The 12,649-nt window shown below is 45.5% G+C and overlaps 1 protein-coding gene across 2 annotated transcripts; it reads left to right on the top strand.

Moving 5' to 3' along the window:
- The first annotated feature begins 7,696 nt into the window (after window positions 1-7,696).
- Window positions 7,697-12,356, top strand: LOC135911801 (uncharacterized). 2 transcript variants are annotated; one of them, XM_065444146.2, is made up of 4 exons: window positions 7,697-7,882; window positions 8,792-8,890; window positions 9,847-9,974; window positions 12,029-12,356. In XM_065444146.2, exons 1-4 carry the CDS (start codon window positions 7,841-7,843, stop codon window positions 12,108-12,110), a joined length of 351 nt encoding a protein of 116 aa, XP_065300218.1. In that variant the 5' UTR covers window positions 7,697-7,840; the 3' UTR covers window positions 12,111-12,356. The 2 variants fall into 2 exon arrangements, 1 of the variants encoding a protein (XP_065300218.1); XR_010567452.2 differs by lacking the exon at window positions 8,792-8,890.
- Window positions 12,357-12,649: the final 293 nt, after the last annotated feature.

Here is a 12,649-nt window from a genome sequence, read left to right as displayed (position 1 = left end):
GATTCTCACTATTGAGTCTGTTGATTAAAGTACTGTGGTCGACACTGTCATACGCCTTCGCAATGTCTAACGTCACTAGTGCCGCGTACTGGTTGTTGCGGCGAGCGAGTTGAGTTCTACTCTCCAAGTCAACATGAGCACACCAAATTGAGCAGCCGGGCCTGAATCCTATTTGAGAATCACTTAATATTTAGTTCTCGCCTATCCACCTATCAACGTGACCATAAAGAACTCTCTCGAATAACTTTACAAGATTTGAGGTTAGAGAAATAGGTGTAATGTTATCTATTGAATATCCATCACCTGTCTTTTTGAGTAGTGGAATTATTTTGGCAACCTTCCAATCTGGATGAATCCATGCATTCTTAATCGAGTAATTTATAAAATTAAGTAAATCCTGGGAAGACAATTCGAATAATAATTTTATCATTGCGGTAGTTATGCCATCAGGGCCTGGGGCTGAAGCTGACAGCATCTTTACCTCTCTGATTAATTCTTCTAATGTGACCGTTATGTACTCATTAGCTTGTTCAGGTGCCGGTATATGATAGGGGCGAAGTGATGTGAATTGACGCTCTAAGCCTTTTGCTATATGCTCCAGTGACTGCACTAATTCAGTGGAAGTTAAGCTAACTGACTCTACATTAACTGGGGCTCAAACAATCTTCTTAGACCGTAGAAATCGAAATAGGGCTTTTTTATTACTAGACTGTGATAGGTAACTGTAATCTTTGGGGTTATAATTTTTTTTCGCTTTGTCAACTGTTTACCTGAATGTAGCTGCAACAAACTTATAGTCATTCTAATTACGTGGACATTGATTATACAGTAGCTTTCTCCAGGCTGCCTTTCTTCTTCTATATTCGCGTGCACAGTCCGGATTCCACCATGGCGAATAAGTACCACCTTTAGTTGACTGCATACTGAATTTGCATTTTTTATAACTGTCACTTAGCACTTGACACAAATTAACTGCCTTAACTTCATCATTTAGGCCAACCTGTTTTTCTAAAGCTGATCGCAGTGCAACTTGAAATTTACTATAGTTAACATAGGTGCGGATATGCTTTTCAACCAAATTAATTGGGCGCGTTATTTCAAAAGGTATTGGAAGATGGTCGCTATTTGTGGCCGAGGTAATAGCAGACTAAGACGAAATTACACAGCCCGAACTGCAAAAAATTAGGTCTAACACCGAATGCGATTTGCCGGATACATAAGTTGGGGTTCTCGATTTTACACAATTAAGGTTATTTGACGAAACCCAGTCTAACAATCGCTTACCACAAGAGTCGGACCGATAACCCCATGATACGTGGTGAGAATTAAAATCACCAGTTATGATTATATCCTTTCTGCATGCTGCAACCGCGGCATCAAGAGAGCCTGTATTGCGGACTCCTGTAGGGAAATAAGCATTGATTATCGAAAATGGGGTGCATCCAGGAAGCGTTACATCCAATGCTAGAATCTCACTTTCAGTGGAGAATGACTGGTGACTAATTTTGGCTCTATGACAAATGTTTGTTGAGATGAAAAATGCTAATCCCCCTCTACAAGAAGGACGATCTAGACGAAAACTGCAATAATTCTTTAAATGATAACTCTTTTCTCTGGATCACCAAGTTTCTTGCAGAATAATCAAATCAGGAGAAAGATCTTCACAGAGATATAAGACATCAGCGGCTGCAGCAGAAATCGAACGACAGTTCCACTGCAGCACTTTCAAGCTTCCTATGTTGACGATATTCCGACAGTATTAACTGCCGTCTCTAGAATGTTATCCTTTCGGAAATCATCCTTTGATAAGCTCTTATTTTCACTCTTTTTAGCTTTTAGTTTGTGGAGGGTAGTAGCTCTCGGGGAGTATGGGGAAGCACGACGTTTACAAGTTCTAGCATCCAAATCCATGTTCTCCATGGTATCTGAACCGGATTCGTGACTCTGAAAGCCCTCATGTTCTACATGAGTTCAGGGAGCTTCGGAGGCATCAGTATTGCCAGGCGAGGTCTTTGCCGATACGTGTTTCTCTATGTTCTCATCGGAGACTCTGATTTCAGAAGCAACACTTGGACGCGCAGTAACAGGGAAAAGTCGAAACAACTGAGAGGTGAGAACTTGTCCAACGGTCTCTGAAAGGTTTGTAAATAAAGTGTCAAGGGCTTCTGCCATAGCTTTCTCAACGGCAGCAGCTACAACATCACCAAGAGATGCATCCGTGTCTTTTGAGTGACGAGCAGCAGCTGCAGCATAGCCACATGATTTCTCTAATGAGAGTGCACGAGCTTCACGACGCGAACACCGTTTCCGTTCTATAATTTGTAGAATTTCGAGCTCTTGGTCTCTCGCAGGGCATTGCGCACAGTCCGCAGGGTGGGAACCTTCACACAAACAGCATCGTTCGCTCTGAATGGGACACGTTTTTCCATCGTGGCCTTTTCCGCAAATGCGGCACCGAATTTCTTATCGACATCCCTTAAAACTGTGGACGTATCGCCAGCATTGAACGCATTGCAATGGGCGGGGAGAAAGTGCTTCCACCCTGTATATTAATGGCCACGCCTTGATCTCTCACGGCCTATTTGTGCCTGCAAAGGTCACAATAACCGACTTTGTGGGGGTTCTTTGGCTCTCACAAACGCCTGAACATCGGTAGACGAACACGGCACCTGCCGGGGAGAACATCTGCAGGACCTTGGAAGCACACAGACTCGCGTCGACTCCACGAACTAGACCCTTAACGCAAGCTAGATGAGCAGAAATAAAAGGCCTCACCGGTTGGTTCGAAAACATTTCGCACTTCAGAAGGTCGCAGACGCAGGTCTGGTCAGGCGAACAGCATAGAATGCCCCCTCTGCCAAATTGTCGGACATCGGTTATGCTTTCGAAATGCGGGGTTGCTTTGCGCAGCTCTTCTTGAATCACCTTGGGATTCTTCACGCGGATGAATCCCCCATTGGTCGGCACTAGGGCCACTGGAACGCTGTTAATGCCACTGCGCAAGAAAGCCTCTATAGGCATGTCATTAGCGGGAAGCGAAGCCGTCCAGAGGAAAGATCTCTGGCCGGGAGAAGAAAAAGACATTAGGAACTCACAATAAGAGGAAAGTACAAAACAAAACTAAAGAAAATTAAACCGCCCGATACTTGACCGATTCCCCGCAGAGAACAGGACAGGGTCGAACACGCTTCTTCTTCTGTTCAGGCGGTCCTGAACACACAACACGCAACACGCAACACGCAACAGCCAGCGTCGCCAATCTTCTTCGTCTCTTTTCTCTCATCCTTGCGTAACAGGACCCCCGAGTGGCGAAGCACCGTGTCGGCGCATGACAGGCGAAGAATTGCCAGCAAAGTATGGCTTCAGCCGTGAAACGTACATGATGTCCACAGGCGTCTGACTTGAGGATGGTTCAAAGTGTAGCGGCGAAATCTCGTCATTGACGTCGTTAATTTGGCGTATGACTTCATAAGGCCCTGTGTAGCGAGAGAGAAGCTTCTGGGAGAGGCCAACCCTACGATATTGTGACCAGAGGAGCACCCAAGCACCTGGTGCGAACTTAACATCGCGATGGCAGCGGTTGTAACGCTGTTTCTGTAAATTCTGTGGGGCGAACAAATGAGATTGGGCGACTTGACGCGCCATGCGAGCACGACCGCTGATTTCACGAGTGTACTCAGTTGCAACACGTGGCACAGAAGGGAGGATGGTGTCAAACGGCAGTGAGCGGTCGCGACCACACAAGAGATAAAAGAGTGAACATCCTGGGGAGTCATGTCGGGACGAGTTATACGCGAACATCACGTAAGCTAGCGTGGCGTCCCGGTTGCGGTGCTCGTTGGAGACGTACATCTACAGCATCTCTGTGATTGTTTGGTTGAAACGGTTTCTTTGTGGGTGGTAGGCGGTGGACAGCTTGTGCTCAGTGGAACAAGAGCGGAGGAGGTCGTCCACAACTCGAGACAAGCACGAGCGGCCGCGGTCTCTAAGTAACTGTCGAGGTGCACCGTGTTGGAGGATGAAGTCGTGAAGGAGAAAATGGGGGACGTCAGTTGCGCAACTAGTCAGTAACGCCTTTGGTATCGCGTAGGGTGTCGCGTAATCAGTAGCGGCGGCGATCCACTTGTTCCCTCTAGTCGTTGTCGGAATAGGGCCTAGCAGGTCAAGGCCTACGCGAAAGAACGGTTCAGAGGGAGCTTCAATGGGATGGAGTCGTCCGACGGGTGCCAGGGGAGGTTTCTCCCAGTGCTGACACAATTCGCAAGTTGCGACATAACGACGCAAAGAGCGGTAGAGACAGGGCCCGAAGAAGTGGCGTCGTACGCGGTCGTATGTACTCAAAACTCCAAGGTGTCCCGCCGTCGGTGCATCGTGAACTTGTTTGAGAACGTCGGGTCGCAGATGAAGAGGGAGGACAAGCAGCAACTCAGGACCGTCAGGGTTGATATTGCGGCGGTAGAGGATGCCGTCATGCAGCACGAACATGCGGCACGTCCCGTCGGTGCGACCAGATTTCACTGCGGCGATGATGGACTGTAAGGATGCGCCGCGTTGTTGTTCAGCGCGCATGTCGGTCACGTCATTCAACGCCATCAGGCATGTCACTGGATCATGCGCGACAGGATCGGGAGGATCCACGGGGTGATGCGAGAAGCAGTCAGCGTGCTTGTGGAGGCGTCCAGTCTTGTAATGGACACTAAATGAAAATTCGTGGAGGCGCAAAGTCCAGCGACCATGCCGTCCAGTCAGTTCCCGGAGGGAAGAGAGCCAGCAGATTGCGTGGTGGTCTGTGACAACGGAAAATGTCCGGCCGTACAAATATGGCTGGAACTTGGCGACAGCCCAAACTAAAGCCAAGCACTCCGGCTCAGTGATGGAGTAATTTCTCTCGGTAGCTGATAGCACGCGGTTGGCGTAAGCTATCACGCATTCGGTACCGTTCTGGTGTTGCGCGAGAACAGCGCCGATGCCTTAGCTGCTTGCGTCAGTGTGGACTTCGGTCGGTGCAGACGGATCAAAGCGGGCAAGTATGGGAGGGGTGATGAGCAACCCGATGAGAGCGGCGAACACGTGAGCCTACTCCGGGCCCCATGAGAATGGCGTGTTTTTCTTTTGAAGATCTGTCAAAGGCCAAGCAACGTCGGCGAAGATTTTGACGAAACAGCGAAAGCAAGAACACAGGCCGACGAAACAGCGTATGCCAGAGGCAGAACATGGCACCAGCTGCGTCAACGAGGAGTCCCAACACGCTGACCTGATGGAGACCGAATCGACACTTCGTGGAGTTCAGTTGAAGGCCGGCTTTTCGGAATACCGCAAGAATTACAGCAAGTCGGGTAAGGTGGCTGCCGAACGTGGGAGAAAAGACAATAACGTCGTCAAAGTAACAAAGACAGGTGGTCCATTGTAGGCCCGCAGAAGAGTGTCCATCATACGTCAATAAGCGCCTTTCAAACAAAAAGAAACGTTCGTACAGACTAGCCAAATCATCTGAAAACGCTCAAAGATGGGCAGCTTACAAACGCGCTACATATAACTACATAACAGCGCTTAAACAAGCTAAAGATTACTTTTTAAATAACACATTGCACACTAAACATTTTTACGCCCTTATGGGTGTTAATAGGGGTGCTTTCGGCATTTACACCCATGCCCACACCCTTCTAGCACCCTTTTCGGCCAAAGCACCCTATGACAAGGGTGGATACCACACATAAGGTGTGACTTTGCTCAAAGAAGGGTGTTAAATCGACGCCTGAAGGGTGTTGAACGTATTGATGCATAAATCTGAGTAACGTGTACACGTCCACGCATTGAGCAATGTGTGTATGTATTGCATTTTTAATGCGAAAGCGTTTCATGGCCTTTCAGGTAGGAAAGGTGGCGTTCTCCACAACAACAATCCATACGGGACCCTGCTAATGCCAATCTTGTCATTTCCCTTGAAAGCATTCAGAACCGCGCCGCCCGCTTTATTCTCTCAAATTATTCACTTCATTCTAGCGTCACGTCCATGAAAAGAACACTAGGTGAACCTGATCTTTGGTTACGTCGCAAATACTTTCGTCTCTGTCTTTTTCATAGAATATGCTAATTTAACCCTTCTCGTAAAGAAAATATTTTCACCACACCAAGTTCTCGTCTCGCATCGACCATCAACACAAAATTGATGTGCCATTCTTCCTTTTTGCCAAGAACAGCCACTGAATGCAACCGCCTTCCCGCCTCCACAGTCTCAATTTGTGACACCACTAATTCAAGGTCGTCGTTCAAATTATCGTATGGTTTGATTTTCTATTTTCGCGCTGCATTGCAATTATTGCATATTTTCACCACTTCTGTCTGTTGTGCCTACTAGGCCTTGAATATATATAATAAATAAATAAAATGTGAAGTCATCACCGTCTTGTATGACGTCAGTAGTGATACAGAAGGTAGTAAATACAACAACGTTAAGTATGAGCAACTATGGGTAAATAATGTGAAATAATGTGAATAAGGGTGGAATAAATTGCATTAAGGTTCGTACAAACTATAGCACGGTGGATTACGGGAGATTAAGGTAGAATTGTGAAGAACACGTGACAATGTATGAACTAACGTATCATGGTCACGTGACAATTGCAAGCGTAGATGCGTGAAGCGATTAAGTTTTCCCATTCCTAAGTGACTGTCGATATTTCTTCAAGGATTGTGATGTTAGTGGCATGACGGCCACTCCAAAAATGTATCATCCAGAAAAAGGACGCCCTTTCACTTACAATTCCATTATCATTATTTTTCGTGCTCACAGGAATATTAACATGCAATTAAACACTTCTAGAAAAACTGCAGTAGCAGAGCGAAAACACGAGAGCAACTTGCGCAATTCTGCACTAATATTTCGGTGCACTTAATAGCCCAACAAAAAGTGGTGAAATGGAAGAAGCTGTTTGGATACATTGCTGAACAAACAGGGACGTGCTGTTGGACGAGCCTCTGCTGTACAATGGCATCAACGTACAATTTGCATGGTGAATCCATAAAGAAGACTTATAGAGGCGAGATCACGTTGGAAGTTCTCAAACCCGAATTTCCACGTACCTTGCCTAATTCATTCAGAGGTTTACTAAGCTACTGATCTGCTTTCTAAGTGCACCCTCAAATACAGCTTGTAAGGCTGAGCCTATATATTAAGGGCTGGTGTCGTCAAAGCTGTTATTTCTTATCCAGAGCATACGCGCTTGCAAACGCAGTCTTCAGTCTCCTCATGAATGTTTACGCATCGCTGTCGCACGACCAAGATGTGAGCGTCTTTATCGCTGAAACTACGCTGTGACCTCGCAAAGTTGCTTCGTTCGGACGCAGCAAATAATCTAATCGCACCAGCACAAGAGCGCCGATCGTCTCGCTCACGGTCCCGATTTGTGTACTGTACCCTCAGTGATGCAGCACAGACTGCGCCCCCCACCCCAAAATAAAATGCTCGGCGCAAAACGTAGTAGCAACTACCCGCCTCACCGCTCTAGTTCGAGACCACAACGAAGCAGCAGCAAACAGGCGGCCATGCGAGCAAGCAAACCTGTCAGAATAAACGTTCAATTTGCGCGGCCGCCCCATGCCCAATGAAAAGCGACCGGAAGTGACGGCAGACGCTGTACCATCACTTCGGCGCGCGGCAGGACGGGAAGGCGGAAGCTGCGCCATCATGCTCGTTCTCGCGTGCGTTCGTGTCGCGCGCTGTGCGAAGTAATTTTAAACGTGTGATTAGTTTTGCGCGCGGGGTAGAAAAGGATGTGGCCCATGCTTTGTGTATTACTCGTGCCGCACTTCAAAGCAAAGCGTTCGTACGCACTGGAAGATGGATCCACGAAGGCTGAAACGAGAAGTTGCAACGTGCCCGGTCGGTAGTAGTGGCATGATGGAAACTTTCATGCAAGTGCCCGTTTATTTGGTATTTGTTTTGTTCGCTTTAGAAATATCTCACTGTGATCTCGTAGCATAATTCATAATTCGCTAATGTAAGAGCAAGAGCAGCTGCACTCCTACTAGGGCAAGTTAACTACCTCGATCGCGTCCCGTGTGACTAATGTTTGTCAAATCTACATCGGGCGTGGTGCGCCTGCATAGTTACGCTTTGTTTCTCAGCGCTTGAATGTTCATTGATGTGATTCTCTTGTGCGTTCAGCGCGGCTGCTTGTAATACGGTCGTTCGCACTTCAGTTAAATGTGGTCGACCACTTTTGCGTCGCGTAGAAAAAGGACTGGCGTAGCCACCTTTCGAAGGAACCGGCGCGGTATTGGTTCTCCCTGATGCGGTCGCGTGCTGCTGTTGCTGCTTGCCGGACGCCTTCAGCATTTTTTCGGCTCGCTTTGTCTGTGCGTGTGCGCGTGCTCGCTCTCGGCTTGATTTGTGTGTGCGCTCAGCTCAGCTCGCTTTGTGTGTGTGTGCGTGCGTGCGCTCGGCTCGCTGTGCGTGTGTGTGTGTGCGTGCGTGCGTGCGTGCGCGCGCGCGTTCAGTACATGCCGGTTTGTATGGGCCGGCGTGTTTGCGCGTGTCTAGTGCGTACGTGTTTTGTGAGTGTGTTGTATGTGGGTCGCTGTGTGTGCGTGCACGTGTTAGCGTGTCTGCCTGCATGCATGTATGTGTGCTTGTTTGTGTTCATCAGTGTGCGCGTGCGCGCTTTTGTGTCTGCGCTTTGAGAGTGCGTATACTTGTGTGTGCGTGTGGGTGCGTTTTGTGTGCGTGCGTATGTATTGCATGAGGCCGGTAGAGTTTTACTCGCAATAAAACTCTTCCGATTTGGTGCAGCGAGTGTTTCCGCCTGAAAGCCGAGTTTGGTTTCAAGCCACCCTGGACAACTGCTGTATGAGGCGCCGTTTCTCGGGAGGACCAGTGGGAAGGCGCCAAGTATACGCTTCGTCCTTTTTCCTCCCATGCCCTGATGAATCGATATCCTTGTTTTTATTGTGAAAGGAACGTTACATCCAGAGCATAAATAAATGATTAAGAAATCTGGTAGTGTGTTTCGCCATTACAATAATTCCGATCTTAAAGACGTGGATTTCCCATTAGCCCACATTTCTTTTGATGCAGACAACCGCTGAAATTGTTAGCGGCAGGTTATTCGAGACGTTCTACGTATATAGCAATTGTCTTCAGGAGCTTTAATGAATTTTGAAAATTTGAAGTGTTGTGCTTTAGAGGTATCATATATAAGCTTTAGGTCTCCGGGTAATTTGCATGCCCTTCAAGAGCTGTCACCTATAGCCCTATTGAAATTCGTAACTACAGTTTGGAGCAATGGGGAAGCTAGAAGGCTTGTCCTGGCTCTCGAGAAAGTGTTTAAGCTGGAGGTGTAGGTTGAGGAGTTTGGGGTTGGTAACACAAAGGATTTTTTATGCCTTAGCAGTAGGAGTGACACAGGATAAAAAAAATGTATGTGTGTCAAGCACAGGAAGCTGCTCATGTGGTAGAAGCATGTGTGTGCGTGTGTGTGTGTGCGCCCATGCATGCGTGCGTGTGTGTGAATTCTCTCCTCAAAAGGGAGTATGTGTGTAAGTGAGCTATTTCATTGCTGGTCTGTTTGCCAAGAATTGGCAAGAAAACACAATAATCAATTTAACTTGAAATATTAAACTTCAAAGCATACTGGCGACAGCAGCATACAAGCATGCAGCTGTGTGACAATCTTAATGCATGACTGCAACATCTGGAAGGAGGCTTGCTTCTTCTTCAGTAAGCAGCACAAAGTCCATATTCTTGGCTTTTCTCGTGCAAACCAAAACGAGGCTCATTGCCAATGATCTTGTCTTTTGCTCTAATAGCATTTGTTTATCTTGTACTTAGAGCGTTGTTTCTCGCAGGTCATGCAGATGGTAGCAGCGATTTCACAATGCCCAGCCTTGGCGCCCCCCATCAAGAGTAAGCCACTTGCGTTTGCCTTCAGACAGATGGTTAACGTCTTCTTGAAAGCGGTTGAGAAGACAACATTGTAAGTAGATATAGTTGTGTAGTGTAATATAAGTCAAGTTATAATTTAAAACTCAGGCTCCTTGGCCGCCTAAGCTTGATATGATGTGCAGTTGTCGGTGGTTGTAAATATTGCCGATGGTACAGTGCATACTGCAGGTATGACTGCTGATCCAAAGTATACATTTGCATTTTCTTGATGGTCTTTCATAATGAGGATTTTCTTTGTGCAAGAATATTCACAGAATGCCGGGGCATTGTAGCATCATATTCTTTATTGTGCATTAACTGCTAATTTCGTATGACCTTCCTGCTACCAATTTATTTGCAGGAAAGGAATATTTGTTTACTCTCTGCAATGAGCTTGTTATTTGCTCATTGCATTACACTCTTCTACCTTTAATTTATTCCCATATAATTATCAAAACCTTAAAATTTCAGCTGTTTTTATTTTGAATACAATATCAAAATCAAAATGCACCGGATTGCAATCTAGACTGCACAGGATTTGAAGAAATTACAAGAAACCAGGACCTCTCGGGAGCGTTAAAAAACGTTTCCGCAGGCAATGTGCCTAATTATACTGAGCTAGCTGCTCACGAAATTTGCAAGCATATTTCATTTCACATAGTTTTGCAGGATATAGCAGGCCTATCATAGTCTCTGAGCACAACCTTACCTCATTTGCATCATGAAAATGTCTCATGCTTAATTTGGGACAAGTTTTGAAAAATGAATGTATCATAATTTTGAAACTACACAAAGTATTGGTTGAGGCTAGACAGTTTTCAAACAACTTGACCATGTTGAACTTAGCCATTACAGGACGGAAAAAAAAAAACATGCACAGGAGCACTCATTCAATGAAGTGTGATGCTTGTGGTTATTTTCCACATGCAAAATGTGCTTTTAAGCGAGAGAGGGCAGGTAGCCAATTTACAACCATTGTGACTCATGCGGATAGTAGCAACACAGGATGAGAAATGGTTGTCTCTGAGGTTCATTGAATATGTGAAAACTCATATACAGTACCCCCCCCCCCCCTATGAGGGGTAACCGTGCAATATGTTTTGGGCAAGAAAGACGATTGTTCTAGGAGACAAGAAATTTCAGGCTCTAGTTGAGAGGCTACAGAAAGAAGGACCATGTAAATAGTCACAGATTAACATAAACTGCATTGGAGTGGCATCACAGTTTAGAGCATGAAGTGGGAGCATGAGGAAGGATCATAAGCTTAAATAAGGGAATACTACTTGTCAGTGCATTGCCAAGCTAACCCATTGAAAGAAGGGGGCGTGCTCTAAGAAAAATAGTTGACAACACATGCTAAATTTTCGAGGAAAGTATGCCAAAATGCCCATTCTTACTAAATTAGTAAATAAGAAATACACAATAAATTTTAGGATTCAGAAAGTGTCTAATAAACCGCATTGGAGAGTTGGATATTGTTGGGCTGGATGCATGTATTGCAGGGCAAATGAGAATGCCAGTGGGGATTCCCTCATTTTCATTTTGTGTGCACTCTCTGTAAAACAGTTCTCTTTGTCTCCTAGTGTAATAATGTTGTGTAAAAACAGTCATTTTTTAATGCCTTGTGCATTTCACTCTTAATGTACCATATCCCGTAAGCTTCTCACCTGCAGTACTTATAAAGTGTAATGCAGATATATTGCAGATTTCATAATGTCAATTTTGTATTAAGTAACATACACACTCTTCGACAAATGTCTGTTGTTGAGAGATGTCATTGGTAGTCTTTAAACTTTATTCACTCTTATTTTCTATGGTGAAAAGGCTACTGTAAATTTATGTTTTTGCTGCTGTATGTGCCTTGTGTTCACAATGACATAGTGGTTTAGCATTCACAGTAACATGCAATTCCTTAATTTGCAAAATAGAAACTTCTCCTACCTTTCACTTGTCTTGCCCAGTTGCCTGAGCGGTGCATTCTGCCCAGTCACATTAATTAAGTTTGTTACTTTGAGGAGCTTGTTGCTTTATCAAATTTTCCGCAAAGTACATGTGTAATTGCACGGACTGAATTCTCATGATTCTCTTCCTATTTTGCTAATGCAGGCTGCAAGATTCCAGCAATGCCATGCGCTGCATTTATTGGTCAAGATGCTCAGAGAATGGAGTCCCTGCACCTCGTGGTTAACCGTGAACATTTCTTTTTCTTTTGGAAAGCTAAAGGCCATTTGCTGCATCACTTGCATTTTTGCAGCTCAGATGTGTACTATATATTTCTAATTTTGAATCAATATTGGCTATTCAGTATAAAAAATGACGTACAGCGTGAAGGACAAGGACTGCGAGAGACACACTCCACTGACTTTCAACAATATTTTATTGCGTTGCCACATCGTGTGTGTATACACAGAGGGGTCATGCGCAGAACATTAAAGCCAGACACAAGGGGTGTTCTAACAGCAAGTCATTGTAAAAAGAACATGGTCACTTGAAAAAAAAAACATCACAATTTCTATCTGTTTAGATACAAAATTTCACTAATGGTCAGCGTGATAGAGGGGGGCACTAACGCACACACTACCCAGTTTTCTGGTGAAATCAGTTTCAATAATTTACCGGGTGAGCTGTGTCTCGCTAAAACTTCCGTATCTTAAAGAGGGGCATGCAGCCGCAGTCCCGGCAATGAATGCCCAAGTGGCCTTGAACAGTGTTATGGACGTTGTTATA

This window comes from Dermacentor albipictus, chromosome 1 (assembly GCF_038994185.2).
Source record: "Dermacentor albipictus isolate Rhodes 1998 colony chromosome 1, USDA_Dalb.pri_finalv2, whole genome shotgun sequence".
Taxonomy (NCBI): domain Eukaryota; kingdom Metazoa; phylum Arthropoda; class Arachnida; order Ixodida; family Ixodidae; genus Dermacentor; species Dermacentor albipictus.
This window is presented reverse-complemented; position numbering and strand designations above follow the sequence as displayed.